Raw genomic sequence first — 14389 nt, forward strand, 5'->3', positions numbered from 1 at the left:
TCTAAGTAGGTGGCAATTGAGCAGATTTGAGGGTGAAGAAATGGAACCAGCCAGCCACATGAAAACTATCCAGACGGAGGGAATAGCAAGCACAAAGGCACAGATGAGAAAGAGTTTAGAACGTCTGAAGACCAGAAAAGAAGGTGGTGTAGTTGGAGCACTGTGGACAAGTGGAAGGGGTTGGTGGAGACCAGACCACCTAGAATTCTTGTATACAGTGGACTGCTATAATCTGATTTATATTTTATAAGGATTTATATTTTTGCTCTGTAGAATAAATTTTGGGTAAGAGGCAGAAGGTTTAGGCAAAAATGGAAGGAAGTTGGGCCAGTTAGGAGACATGTGGTATAGGGGAAAGATGGTGGTAGTGGTGGCATGGAAGGAAATGGATAGATTCCACAAATAGTTTGGAAATAGAGGCAGGATTTACTGGTTCGTTGATTGGAAATGGGAAATGAGATGGAGGGTTTTTTGACTCAAGCATCTCAGTAGATATTGTATAGAATAAAAATTTATGCCTAAGTTTGTGATCTAAATTTCTTAGGTACATTATCTCAGGAGGGTAATAAAAGAAAAGGTATCATATTAGTGCCTCAAGTCTAAACATAATTCAGAATAAGGAAGATGATATGAGGGAAGATGCTTGGTAAAAGTGAACCTTGAATAAGTATTTTGAAATGACCTGCAGTTAAACTTTGGGAGGTTAATCTTTTATTGGGTGATTACCAGAGAATTATAAAAAAGAATCAAAAAGGACTAATTTTCTCATTTAATTTCCTCATTTTAAGGATCTAATTTCCTCATTTTCAGGATTAGGAAACTGAGGCTCAGAGAGGTAAAGTTGACTGTCCCAAGGATATTCTTAAAATAGCCAAAGCCTCTCCCAAAAAATCCTTCTGGGGAACACTAAACCAATATTTAACCAAAATTGAGTTGACTAAAATAGTAAAATATAGGATCAGATAACTTAGTACTTTAAAATAGTTTGAAGCTATGCCAAAACTTTGATAGTGATTAAGTAAATTCTTATTTTTTAGATATTTCTATATAGCACATAATAGTCTTCAAGGCTACTAGAGTAAATGTCTAAAGAAAAGAGTCATGAGTAGACTACCTATAAATATATTCAGAATTATGAGGTTTTAAAACTTACTAAGAAAAGTTCTATATCAGATTTTAGAAGTTAGTAACTAGAAGGTGAAGAAACTTTGAAGATTCTTCAAGTTTAGATTTGGTGGTAAGGTAAACGTAAAGGTCATTGTGGTGTGAAAGAGATAAGGATGAGAACAACTTATGGCTTAAAGTTTAAGCACATATGCAAGGGCTGGTGGAGATGGTGAATGGGTTTCGCCTGGTTTAGTCATTGACTAGTTGTCTAGCGTTGAGTTTAATCTGTTCCTTTTCTTCCCGTGGTGGGAAGTTTATTTTTGTGGATAGTGTATAAACTGGGAAGAAGTGGTCTATTATTTATAGTTTTGTAAAGATAAAAAACTACGTGAAAAGGGAATGGGTCGGATGTCCCAGCTTTGTCCCATAGCCCTGACTTGATATTTTTTGCAGCGTGGGATGACCTTTGTGACTTGATGAGCCACATAAGAACAAGAACCGTGTCCTCAACCTTTACTGCATTGTAAAGGCTTATATTGGTATGCTGTAGGCACCACTGCCTACAAGAGTCCTATGTGGTCTGGTCTTCTGCCAGTCTACACAGTAAGTGCGTGGTGGGCACTCAAGTAATGTTAAACTGAATGCATGTGAAGCTGCCACCATTTGAAGACTGTTAAAATCTCACTTCTGTGCATTGTATTGTTAAAGTAATTGCCATATAGCCACATTTTCCTGGCATAATGATTCAGAGGTCTGTGAAAAAAGATCCTCTGTGACTTTTTATAGGAATACTCAAGTTTTATGAAAAGCTGGAGTGATTTAATTAACAGCCTTCAGATATAAATCCTTAATTTTGTGATTTATCACTTGTTCTACTGTCCTGTTCTTTTCATTTGGTGAAGGTATCGTGCTTGTTTGGTACTAAACCAACCAAATAAACTTGAATCTTGTTAGCACTTCATAATTCCCAATTAGGGACTTTTTCTCTTACTGTGTATTGGTTTGGTATCTTGTAGGCCTCTCCCAGTGTGTGTCCTGTACAGTCTGTTCGCCCAACAGTTTTTAAGGATGTACTGCTTGGCTGTACTGCAGCGACTCCACCTAGTAAGGACCCAAGACAACAGAGTACTCCTCAGGCTGCCAACCCTCCACCTAACCTTGGAGCAAAATTTCTTCAAGGGTGAGTTATTGGGTATTTGTTAAAGATATTTATTTATAATAGGAAGAAAAACTTTTAGCCATGGTTCTTCCTATCTAAGCTTACATCGCTCAGGTGGCAAGACTTCTACATTCAGTGTTTCAAAGAGAGAGAATTAGTATAGCTAAAATTTGGTAATTTTAGCGTAAAGACCTTCCATTCATTATTTCAGGTTATCCAGGGAGGTTTTTCATTAGAGTTTCCAAGTCGGTCAGATAATTTCAGAGGTGAAGTGTCATTGGCATACAGAATACATAGAAAACATTAGAAATGAAGAGAGTGTGAAGAAAGAGCAGCTTTCTTGACTTGATAAAGTGAGAACGGTCAATTGAAATACTTACAGACAGTTGTAGAATAGACGTCTGCTTTCCAGGAGGAGGGTGTATATTGATTGTAGAAGACTGAGGTCAATGGGAGTGTGGAGAAGACATGGTTACAGTGAATGGTTCTCGCCAGCTCAAACCCCAGGTATAGGTGAGTAATGTGGTGACAGGTGAACAGAGTGAAGAGTTTTAAGGGAAGAGGAAGGATCTCTTTTAGGAGAGATGGTGGGGTGCAGACAGTTGATAAAGATTTAAGATATGTGTCAGAGAGACTGTGGTGTAGAAAGGTAGGTTTGGAAGACTACTGCAAAAAGGTTGGAGAGTGGTTGAGCACATTGGTTCACTGGGAGGAAAGTAGGCTTTTTGGTGTAGAGCTTGGAGGATGACCACACAGCAGTTGTATGGAAAGGGGAGCAATCTTAGTAGAAAGGGAGAACGGTAAGTTCAGCAAAGATGTCTAACATGAGTGTTTAAATGAGAAACCCCCTCAAACATGAAATCATTCATTAGAGTCAAGAAAAAAAGTATAACAGGGTAAAGAACTTTGTGTTTTGCTGGGGAAAGAACTTAGGATGAATTTCAGAGAAACAAAAAGTTCCTTAAGGGTGCCTCTATTAAGATTGGGTATTGGGGGGGGCGGTGTACCAAATCATTCTGTAAACAATCAGGTAATCAGTTGGCTCTTTTGTTTGCTTTGGGTCCTGATTGCTGATCATTCAACAATGAAATTATCTAGTATTGGGGCTAGTTAAATGATATTTATAGCAAGACAGGGTTTTGTTCTTCTGGTGATTTTAGTTCCATATGATACTCAGTTTGTTTTGAGAGAAAGCTAAGGTTCATTATGCTGTAAGAAGTAGAACTAACGTGAAGCAGTTGAGGATTTTCTCAGTGTTTAAGATATTTTAAATATTTTTGCAGAGCCATTGACTGATTACTTTTAACTCCAGCTCATAGAAACCTGTCCTCAGTTCTCTAAGTAGTTTTCCTTTTCATTCTAGTTGCCTTAGGGAACCAAAGAATTGTTTTTGGAAGGTAAGGGAGAGATAAAAGAGGGATAAGATGTTAGTTTTCCGTATTATCTTTTTCAGATGTCATAAACAGAGTTTACCGGAAGAACCTTCTTCCTGTCTAAATAAGAAGGCTGAAATACTGAGAACAAAACCAGATGTCTGCAAAGTAGGGGTGCTCTCTTCAAAGTCCTCTCAGATTGGAATTGGAGACTTGAAAACCCTGAGTGAACCAAAAGATAGCTGTACCAAGCTGAAAAGTAACACTGATCAGGAAAATATACCGGAATCTGTTCCACAACCATCGACTGGCCTTCCCAAGGCATGCTTTCCTACAAAAGTGTCTTCTACAGCAGAATTGGAAATTGCCAGTACTCCTGAACTGCGGAAGCACCTAGAACATGTGCCTTCCACATCTGAAGTTCTTTCAGATAAGCTAGAAGAGAAAGTGGGTATCAGTAGTGATAGCCCTAATACTTGTGTGGAAAAAAAGGTAGAAGCTTCAACTTTAGGTTGCCAGTCACAGAATTTAAAGGAAAAAGTTGATAATGAAAGCTACTGTACAAGAAGCAACAAAATCCAGAATGGTGAGTGTTTCTACATATCTTTATTAGTAGCAGGTACATACATAGCTCTGTCTTACCTTATGAGAAAAAAATATGAAAATGACTGTAGAAAAAGTCCATACAATCAGAAAAGTTCAAAAGAGATAGTAAAATCCCAAAATTGTCTCAAAAGTGATTAATGTTTTGCTAGACCTGGTTCCATGTGTATGGAAATACAGATAAACTGTATTACCCTGTGAATTAGTATAGATGTCTGTCAACATTTTAAAAAGCTGTAAGGTTTCCATTATATATATTTACTATATGACTTAACTGGTTCATTTTTTATGGGTAATTAGGGAGCTCCCAATTTTGGAAGAAAATACTTTTGAAACAACCTGAATCTGATAATTACTTTATCTTCAGCCTTAACACTGATCTTTCTGTAAAATCTAGGTTGAAGTGGAAGAGGCGATAGATACTTTATGCTCATACAGGTAGTTCAGATCTGAAATTTTTTTAAGACAGATAATTATATCACCATCTCTAGAAAAGGGACATTTGGTTAAGGACAGGGTTGAAACATCCTGGAGAGAGTGTTTTTTAAGAGAGAGGTCCTGCTGCATCCACAATTTAAAACTAAATACTCATTATTGAGAAAATGGTATACTGTATTTCATTTATTTATTATATTAGGTTTGGGGATGCATTCCAATGATGATAGTTATCAGAAACTCTTACCAGAATTAGTATAACCAAATGGCTTCAGTATGTCAAAGGTTCAGAGCTATTACAATTTAAAAATACCTTTGGTAATTATCAGCTGAATGGGAAAATTAGTATGGATTTTGATAAGAAATGAATATATCCACACTCTAGCTTTTACTGCAGGCCTCTGAAACTAGAGGGCAAGATGAGTGGATTTTTGATATAGAGTTGGAGGAATGGAAGAACTTTTTTTCCTGTGTTACTTCTAACCCAGCTTTTTTCATTCTTGGGGCTTGAGTTGATATAGCTATTAATTTACATAAAATCAATTGCATAACATTATACTGTTCTCAAGAGTTGTGTAACTCCCTAAAGAAAGTGAATATTCATAAGTGTATCCCTGTTCTATTTCTTTATTCTTTTTGAGTCATCGGCCCTCACTTTCAGCTAGTTTCTGAGGCAAAATATTTTAATATGTGAAAAAAAAAAACCCAGTAGAATTTCTGCATTGGTAAGCAAATTATATATAGGTACATAAGCGAGTTAGGAGTCCAGCTTTGTCTCACTTAGTATGTTGTGCAACTATGCCCCATCTAAAGCGATTTTATGAGAAATAAAAACCTGGTCACATCCTGGTGCATCCTGTCTACTGGGACTTTTGGCTGAGGACGGAGAGAGAGTGATCAGAAGCCTACCAAGATCTATGCATTGTTGCCATTTTTATTGCTTGTTGGTATGGAAAGACAACTGGAAACTGTTCTTGTCTGCTGCACCTTTGCTCTGCTTAGGAGCTAGGAAACAAAAGCAAGCTGGAGTTGAACAGTTGCCTTTTTTCCTGTCAGATAGATGTATGGCTCCTCAGAAGCTGGCATTGCTTTTCTCCCCCTTGGCTCTGCTTTGAATTGAGAGAATTATCGATGGGCTCAACTATTGCTCTCCTCACTAGAGAGCTAGATTTAGGTAATTCAAGTTGCTTATTTATAGGTATTTCCTCTCTTAAGCCTGGACAGAACAGATAACATTTGTGCTCTTTGCTCATGGTCTGTGAAAACTTGGTGCAATTCAAAAGATGCTGTCTTTTCAATATCTAAGTAATTAAAATTCTACCTTGAACTACTGATCTCTTTATTTTTCTCCTTTCTTACTTTACCTTCTCTTTTACTATAACTGAATAACGTTTAAGGGATCAAGGCCTGACAGCATCCATTTAGCATTTTACAGTGTGCTCTATCTAGTCCTTTAAAAGAGAGATAAGATGAGATCACTTCTAAGGTAATTATTAAAGATGCTTATCTTATTTATAGCCTTTTTTGGTTTAAGAGCTTTCAGTTTCCTCTAAGACTACTAGTCTCTCCCAACCATCTCTCATCTGGTTCTGCAGAAGTTGTTTTGGGTTTTTTTGTTATTTTCATTTATTTGTTTGCCTAAGAATCTATGTTCCTCTTCTCAGCTCCTTGGACCTTGAGAAAAGGTCTTTTTTCTGGTTTTATATGAAATATTTTTTAAGGCTCTTGACTTATAAATGGATTCATTTCTGTGTTATTTAGGTTAGCACAATGATTGTTCTTTTCTGTTATATCTCTGCTTTTTTTTTCTCTTTAGAAACCATGTTAACATTTCCTTTCTAATTCTCCTGCCCATTATAAATTAAAACTTCAAACATGCATTTACTTAGAATTATAATCCTGTCTTTAGCCAGTGCTCTTAATCCTGAATGGAACATTAATGTGTGAAGGAAATTGAAGTCATGTCAAGGATCAAGTGACATCTCTTGGAGCATTTAGAAGATAGCTCTTATTTTATAGACCAGGGGCCTGTGTAGGAGAGCTGTTTGGTTTTTTATTTTTTTATTAGAATGATTAGCTTTTGCAGAGAACACACCTTCGATCAGTCCTTTTTTGAATATGAAAAGTGATGGGATTGAGTTCCATACAGTCTTCTGTCTGTCAAGGTGAACCTGGGCATTTACAGAGTTTAAATTAGGTATCTGATTTGGAAAATCTTCTTGAAATATTTCTCTTATCTAGGTTTATGAATAGAACTATACATGACTTGGAATTGTGGGTCTGGTTATTGAATTTGGGATCCTAAGTTGCCAAAAGGATTCACCAAATGAGAATTATAAAGAGAGTAAAACTTTCCAATTGTTCTGATTCTTGTCTTCTGTTAATTCATTTTTAGAAATGACAATTGAGCCAGTAATCGAGTTCTCCCTTTGGGAAAACTGACCTTTTGAATAGAATTTAGTCACATATTGATGTAATTTTAAAATTTTCAAGGTCTCATTTCCTTAATCTTTTGTTTTCCTAGCCCCATCCCGGAAGTCGGTTTTGACAGACCCAGCCAAACTCAAGAAGCTCCAACAGAGTGGTGAGGCCTTTGTACAGGATGACTCCTGTGTAAACATTGTCGCACAACTGCCCAAATGCCGGGAGTGTCGCTTGGACAGTCTTCGCAAGGATAAGGAACAACAGAAAGATTCGCCTGTGTTTTGTCGCTTCTTTCACTTTAGGAGGTAAGGCATTTTGGGAAAAGCTCAGATAATCTGGGCCTTATAGCATGCTTTTCCCCGCTCCTATCAACAATAAATCTAGAACTAAGAAGAGTAGGGATATTATTTTTAATCTCTAGTTTGGGAATCTAGACTGTGTTGTTTATTATTTCCTTCATGTTCTCTCTTTTAATTTTTTTTAAAGCAAAACTTAAAAATACAAACTTTTCTTTCTGAAAGTAACACATGGAATAATGCTGAAAGTTCTGGAAAACCACTGCAAATAACGACTACATTTTAGTGTTTATATGGTTGTAAAATATATACAAGCATACCTACTCGATGTATTGTACAGGCATACTCATTTTATTGTGCTCCGCAGATAATGCATTTTTTTACAAATTGAAGATTAGTGGCAACCCTATGTCAAGCTAGTCTGTTGGCACCATTTTTCCAACAGGCTCAGATGACGATTTGCATTTTTTATCAATAAAGTATTTTTTAATTAAGGTATTGCTTTTTTTAGAGACAATGCTATTGCATACTTAATAGTCATAACTTATATAAACACATAATATATAATATGAACATAATTTTTGTATACACTGGAAAACCAAAATATTTGTGTGACTTGCTTTATTGTGATGTTCGCTTTATTGTGGTGGTCTGGAATTGAACCTGCAATATCTCCAAGGTATGCTCGTATATACTGTACTGAATCTCACTTTCCCAAATACTTTCCCAGTACATGTTAGGAACCACTTGATCATGTTAACATTTTTCTGCAAATACTTTTCATAACTATGTAAGAACCTATAATAACATTGTTTGATAATTTACTTAACCAATTCTCTTGCTGGTGTTAAGATTATTTTGTATTTTTTGCCACTAAAAAAATGTCAGAATGATCATCTCCTTGTCCACATCTCTGATTATTTACTTTGGAAGGAATACTGAAAGTGACAATACCGGGTCAGAAGATGTGCATGTTTTTAACCCATTTCCCGTATGCCCCCAAGGTACTCGCTGGCGGTGCTTGTGGTTGTAACATTTACCCCAAGATAACTCTCAGATTACAGTCCTAACCTTACCCCCTAAGTTTGCCACGAAATATCTTGCTTTTATTATTATTTTTGCCTCTCTCTAGTATATTGATAGTCTTTGGAAACAAATGACATAATTTTATTTATAGCATTCTGTTTTTAGTAGTGGTTTTTCCATTTACAAAATAACTAATTCTCAATGGCTGAAAATGTCAAATCCTAGAAAATGGAGCATTCCTATGCATGATGTTTAACATCATTTTCAAAGAGTTAGCCAAAGATTCATTGGATGAATCGAATTTATGTATACATTTCTTTTACATTCGGATTAGAGACAAGTTCTGTTTAGAAATGACTCCAAGAACAGTTTTTATGTTTTATTTTCACATTGAAAACCAGTGAGATTTGCTTCAGCCTCAAAGGCCGTGTTTATGTAAAATTAAGTTAACGCTGGCAGTGAGCTACACTTTTTTCTTTCTAAACGAGAAATGGGTTAAGGCTTTGATACACATGTTCTGCCATATTCCCCTGCAGGAGGAGGGTTGTACCTGTATCTGTGCCTTTTGCACCTGTATCTGCTGGCAGGGTTTGAGCATTCCTGTCTCTGTGTACCTTTGCCAGCAAAAAGAAGCAAATCTTTTTAAAAAGTCTTTTCCAATTTTATAGGCAGACTTTCATCTTTATATTGTATTTTTTAAAAGCCAAATTAATTTTTCTTAATTTCTTGATCTTAAGCGAAGAAAGGCAGCCCTTCCTTCCTTCCTTCCTTCCTTCCTTCCTTCCTTCCTTCCTTCCGTCCTTCCGTCCTTCCGTCCTTCCGTCCTTCCGTCCTTCCTTCCTTCCTTCCATATATAAATGAGCAGTGTTGCTCTGATTTAGGTAAACTTTAGCTATGATTCACTTTCTCAGAAATCTAGATACTTTCAGGTTTAGCTAGTTCTGATTATAAACAGCAGTGTTGACTTTAATTTCTTACTATTTCTTTCTCCCTTTTAGTTTTATCAAGATTATAGATTGCTGATGAACTGAATTAAATGCATAATTTTTAAAGATAATTATACTTGTGCTGGTAACTTTCAGATTTAGGCTTAGTCAGTGAACGAGAGTTTTTTAGATAGTAGTTTACCCCATTCATTCCTGAGTAAATTGCAAAAGCACCATGATAAATTATGTGTGTAGCATTTAGAGCTGTGATAACTGCTAACATGTTAACATACACATATATTAATGTATATTCTGAGTAACGCCTGGCTTAGCGTAAGTTCTCAATAAAAGTTCTATTCTCTGGAAAAAAATTTTTTTTAATACAGGTTAGTATGTTAGGATGTATCTCCATTTGTGGGTACTTAACATATATCTTTAAGAAAGCATAAAATGGGTATGCTTTGTACAAAATCTATGTATTCCTATTATAGACTCGATTTCATGTCTTGGCTCCTCTGTTGTGAAAGGTTTAACTGGACTTCATGAGATATTGGTTTTGGTGTAAGTTGTAGAAGCATTTTAAGGAGGGGATAATTTTTTCTTTATTTTGAATATTATTAGAGCTTTTTAAATAACTTTTGTAACTATCTAAAAATTATTGATTTTATGACTTAGCTGTTTTCTCATTTTTGGCGTCTTTGAAGGGGAAAGTGCCTTTCCTTAATGTTGCATAGTAGAAACTAGAACAAACTCACTTTTTTGTTTAAAACAGAGCTTTCCCTCCCCACCTCTCAATGTTTAGTGAAGAATGACACTGTCATTAGCTTCCTCTTCAGGTTTGTTTCTCATTAAATTCTCCTGCAGATGAAATAGGAGGGGGTAAGTTCTCAATGGTAAAGTTCAGTGGCCTGGTCCTGTTTGCCATCACCTTCCACTTTGAAACGGCTTTTAAATTCAATTACTATTATGACTATCTCTAATTTTGGCTAGCAATTAAAAACTTGAATCTCTCCTTGGGCTACTTCAAACAAGTTTGCATATTATGCAACTTTCAGTGTCTTTTCACTTCATTCTATGCTCTTCTGGACAGATAGTTTTTCTAAAATACAACTTTATGTGTGTCTCATAGGTGCAAAAGAGTTTCAGTAACTGCCCAGTGACTAGCGAAGGACTCGAGATCCCTGCATTTTTCTTGTTTTTGTATGAAATGTTTTCTTGCCATGCTTTCTCTTCCCTAGTGACTACTTTTTTTTGCAAGGTCTAGCTTAATTACTATCTCTACCATGAGGACTTCTTTATATTAGCCCCACAAACCTCATAATTAACATTTCCTCCTCTGGCTCCTGTAAAATTTAATGATGGTGGTACCTGTTGTATCCCACTTCACTATGTGTTTTATGTGCACTCCAGTGTCTCCAAGTATATTGATATATAATGTGTTTAAATTAAAAATGAATACGTAGCTTAGAAAACACGTTTAAGTGTCAAAAATATTGAAAGAGAATACTTAGAAAGCATTCTGCCTTTTCCTCCACCTTTTTAGGTACTGACGCCCATCTTAACACTGCCTGTCATTCCAGAAGCTTGCACTGTAATTTGAAGGATTCGTATGGGTGCTAAATACCTTATGGATCTATGTGGTCACAGCTTCAGTGACTGTCCAGGGTTAATCTTCCCTTGCTGAGCATATTTCTTGAAGCAGTAGTCGTATTCATATCTGATCAAATTATCACCTTCTGTTTATCATTTTACTTCTGTAGTGACTTGTGATTGTCCTAGCTGTTAAGCCCCATGTCTGGTGGTTCAACAGCTGTTTCTGGAGGCAGTATGATTAGATCATGGTTTGAATGCAAACCACCCCTTCTCTGGTCTTTTGAAAACTTTGTCTTTCTACTGATGTTGCCAAATAGCAATTGGCTGTAATTAGCCATGGAGATTATAGAGAACTAGGAAGGAATCTGTTGATTTAAATAGCATTTAAAGAGAAACTACAGGTTGTAAATTAATTCTATGTGTGTAACGCACTTTTTTCCCTCCACTTCCTCTAGGTTACAGTTCAATAAGCATGGTGTGTTGCGGGTAGAAGGCTTCTTAACACCAAATAAGTATGACAGTGAAGCAATTGGTTTGTGGTTGCCTTTAGCCAAAAACATTGTGGGGACTGATCTGGACACAGCAAAATATATTCTGGCCAACATTGGAGACCACTTCTGTCAAATGGTGATTTCTGAAAAGGAAGCTATGTCAACTATTGAGCCACACAGTAAGAGCATCTCCTAGGGGGTAGGATTTTTGAGTCCAACTTGATTTTTGTTACTAAATGATACCTAAGTCCTAATTGCATGGGTTTCATTTTCACCTTGAAGTTGAGATGACTTTGGTGTGATAAGGTTGCATTTTTTTCTTCAATAAGAGAGTCTACCTATTGGTTGCATCAGTGTGAGTCACCTATCTGTGGGGTTTGTTTTGGGGCAGTTACCAAAGGAGTGGAATTCCTTTTTTGTTAAGAAAGTTAAAGGTGAGGTGGTGGCGGGATTTGCACAGCCTTGTTAGCAGTGTAGGCTCACCAAAAGGGGATGAGGCCTCAGGTTGGTTTATTTTAAGACAAAGTTTCAATCACAGTCTTGGGGAGGGTGGGGCGGGGGAGGAGGGTCCAGGAATGAGAATGAAAACAAGCTCAGAATAAGATGATTCTGTTAGAGTCAAGGTTTTAAGGAGATGCTTGAAGGTTCCAACCGGGTGTGTGCAGATATCGTCAACTCTTACACTGATTTGGCAGCCCAATGAGCCATAGGGATCAGTGTAGGTAACCTGTTGGAGCCTGCAGGGTGACATCTCAGGGTATGACATCTGGGAGGACAGCATACCTCTCTGTTTATGTGCCTCTGTCAAAGTGAGAGATCCAACCAGAAGCACCAAGGGGCATCTCCTTTTAAGTGTTACATTTTCTTCCATCATTTTTTTTTTTTCCCAAGCAGTCGAAAGTTAAAAGTGAAGCTTTCCCATTCCTCTGGTAGATACCTTTTCAGACTTTACGTAGGCAATACAAGCAGCCTCACATACCATACCAGTCTTAAGAATTTTGGTCATAGTTACCAGAAGCTAACTGAAGCTAGCTTAAGCACAAAAATAATTTATTGGTTAGGTAGGGATACTATTACATCTTAGAGTCCACGGAATGAGAACTGGGGTATTCCCAATTCAGAGCTAGGTAGGGAAATGGGGTTGTTTAGCTCCTGGGGCAGCCAAAGTCATGCTGGAGAGAACTGCTTTAGAATCACTCCATTCTGTTGGGTAGCAGAAGCTCTAATAAGGTCGGTCTTATTAAAGTTGTTTTTCATATAATTTGTTTAGGACAAGTGATACTGGTTTTCTATTTTTGGTAGAGATATGCAGTTTCTTTATTATATACATTTAAGTAAAAGTAGGTAGAGTTAAAGAAAAATAATCTTAAGTAACTGATCGAGGTAGTAACTGGTCCAAATGATTGGAATTTAGAAAACTTCTTTGGAATATATTAGTAGCTTCATTCCTGAATCAGCAGGGCTATTTTAAACAACTAATGCTTTTTTTCTTTGTTAAAGGTGAGTCATCTGAAAAATTTATTTTTTCCATCAAGAAATAGGCATAATAAGAAACTCTGTCCATGGAGATTTAAATGTGATTAACCATTTTCCTCCTTGCCTTTTCGATTACTCTGTTCCTTTTTATCTCTAACTAGCTGGTCAGTTGGAGAGAGGAACTCACTTTGAGTGATAATTCAAAGATGCCTACAGGGTGTTCCCATTGGGGTTACTCCTCTCATCCTGAGATTAGGAAGCAAATGTCAACCATAATACATTTTTTTCTGTCTTTGCAATGACAAATAATCATTAAATCGTGGCTGAGAGGTCCCAGAATGTTCTCTAATGAAACAGTCTTAATTCAAGTGACCAAGGTGAAGTTCATAAAATCTCATTTGCAAAATGCCTTAAAGCTTTGTGTATTAAATGCAGTGAGCTACTGCATTATAATGAAGTGGCAGAAGTTCACTCAGCAATTGGATTAATTCAGTGCAAACTAAGGTTGGTCATTTGCATTGTGGTCAGTCTGAAGAATGAATGAATATATCACAGACTGGATTAGGAAAAAGATGTTCTCCGTAGAACAAGAAGGTGGCATTATTGATCTAGTATCGTTCAGGAGAGAGAGAGACAGACAGACAGACAAAAAAGAGTGTTCTGACCAGCAGACATTGAGCTTTTCTGTGACCCAGGGAGATTCCTCCCTGTGCTCATATTCTTCGATCAAAGCTTTCTGATGCCTAATTTGGTCACCTCATCTGGCATTTCTGCATAATAGTGCACAGTTATATATGGCCTGCCCAGTCCTGGAAGGGCGTTCTCTCCAGTTATCAGGGCGTGGTCCCTAGAATGGAAAATGCTGCTTGGTAGAATTTGGGACTATGCCTTAATCTGTTGGATATTTGGTCATTGTGAGTCACCTCTGGGTGCGTCTTCATCACTACTGGCACTAACAAAATAAGAGTTCTTAAATTTGGCCCATGAAGGAGCCAACTGTGGACTGTTGTGCCCCCACTGGGTTAATGTGTTGCTGCCTCCCAGTTCCCTAAGGGCCCTGAGGTTTTTAACTGGCATTCTGAGTGCATTCAGGGCATCCATGAATAACCAAATGTTGGGTGTATATATCTGGGTCCATTTTTTTTCCTTTGGAGAAAGCATTATCCATGCTGCCTTCAGACTCTCAAAGGGGCTTATGACCCCAAAGATGAAGAATCACTGCTGTGTGATATCCACGTCTGAACTCCAGAATAACCAATCACTGTTGCTTTTTTCATTAATTTAGTCAGCAGTACTTAATAAGGACGCACCAGCTATGTGCAGAGCTCCTTAGGGGGAGTGGGAGAGGTGGAGGAGCAGGCACAGCCTGAGCAGGGATTCTGATGTATCCCTAGAGGGGGTAAAACTGCACCTGGCTGTTTACAGTGTGAAGAGGCCCAAGGGTGGGGTGGGTTTAAGGTGGGCTTTTGGAATGCGAACA

At 37.3% G+C, this 14389-nt stretch overlaps 1 protein-coding gene across 4 annotated transcripts in view; it reads left to right on the top strand.

The window, feature by feature from the left end:
• The window catches only part of KDM3A (lysine demethylase 3A), a 54315-nt gene that overhangs the window by 17098 nt on the left and 22828 nt on the right, over positions 1-14389 (top strand). For all 4 annotated transcript variants that reach the window (XM_006917714.3, XM_015593860.2, XM_015593859.2 and 1 more), the window contains exons 9-12: positions 2124-2287; positions 3720-4225; positions 7202-7406; positions 11398-11612. In XM_006917714.3, the coding sequence (XP_006917776.1) occupies positions 2124-2287; positions 3720-4225; positions 7202-7406; positions 11398-11612 (1090 nt within the window). The remainder of the gene's footprint in view (positions 1-2123; positions 2288-3719; positions 4226-7201; positions 7407-11397; positions 11613-14389) is intronic.

This window comes from Pteropus alecto, unplaced genomic scaffold, assembly GCF_000325575.1.
Source record: "Pteropus alecto unplaced genomic scaffold, ASM32557v1 scaffold117, whole genome shotgun sequence".
Lineage (NCBI taxonomy): Eukaryota > Metazoa > Chordata > Mammalia > Chiroptera > Pteropodidae > Pteropus > Pteropus alecto.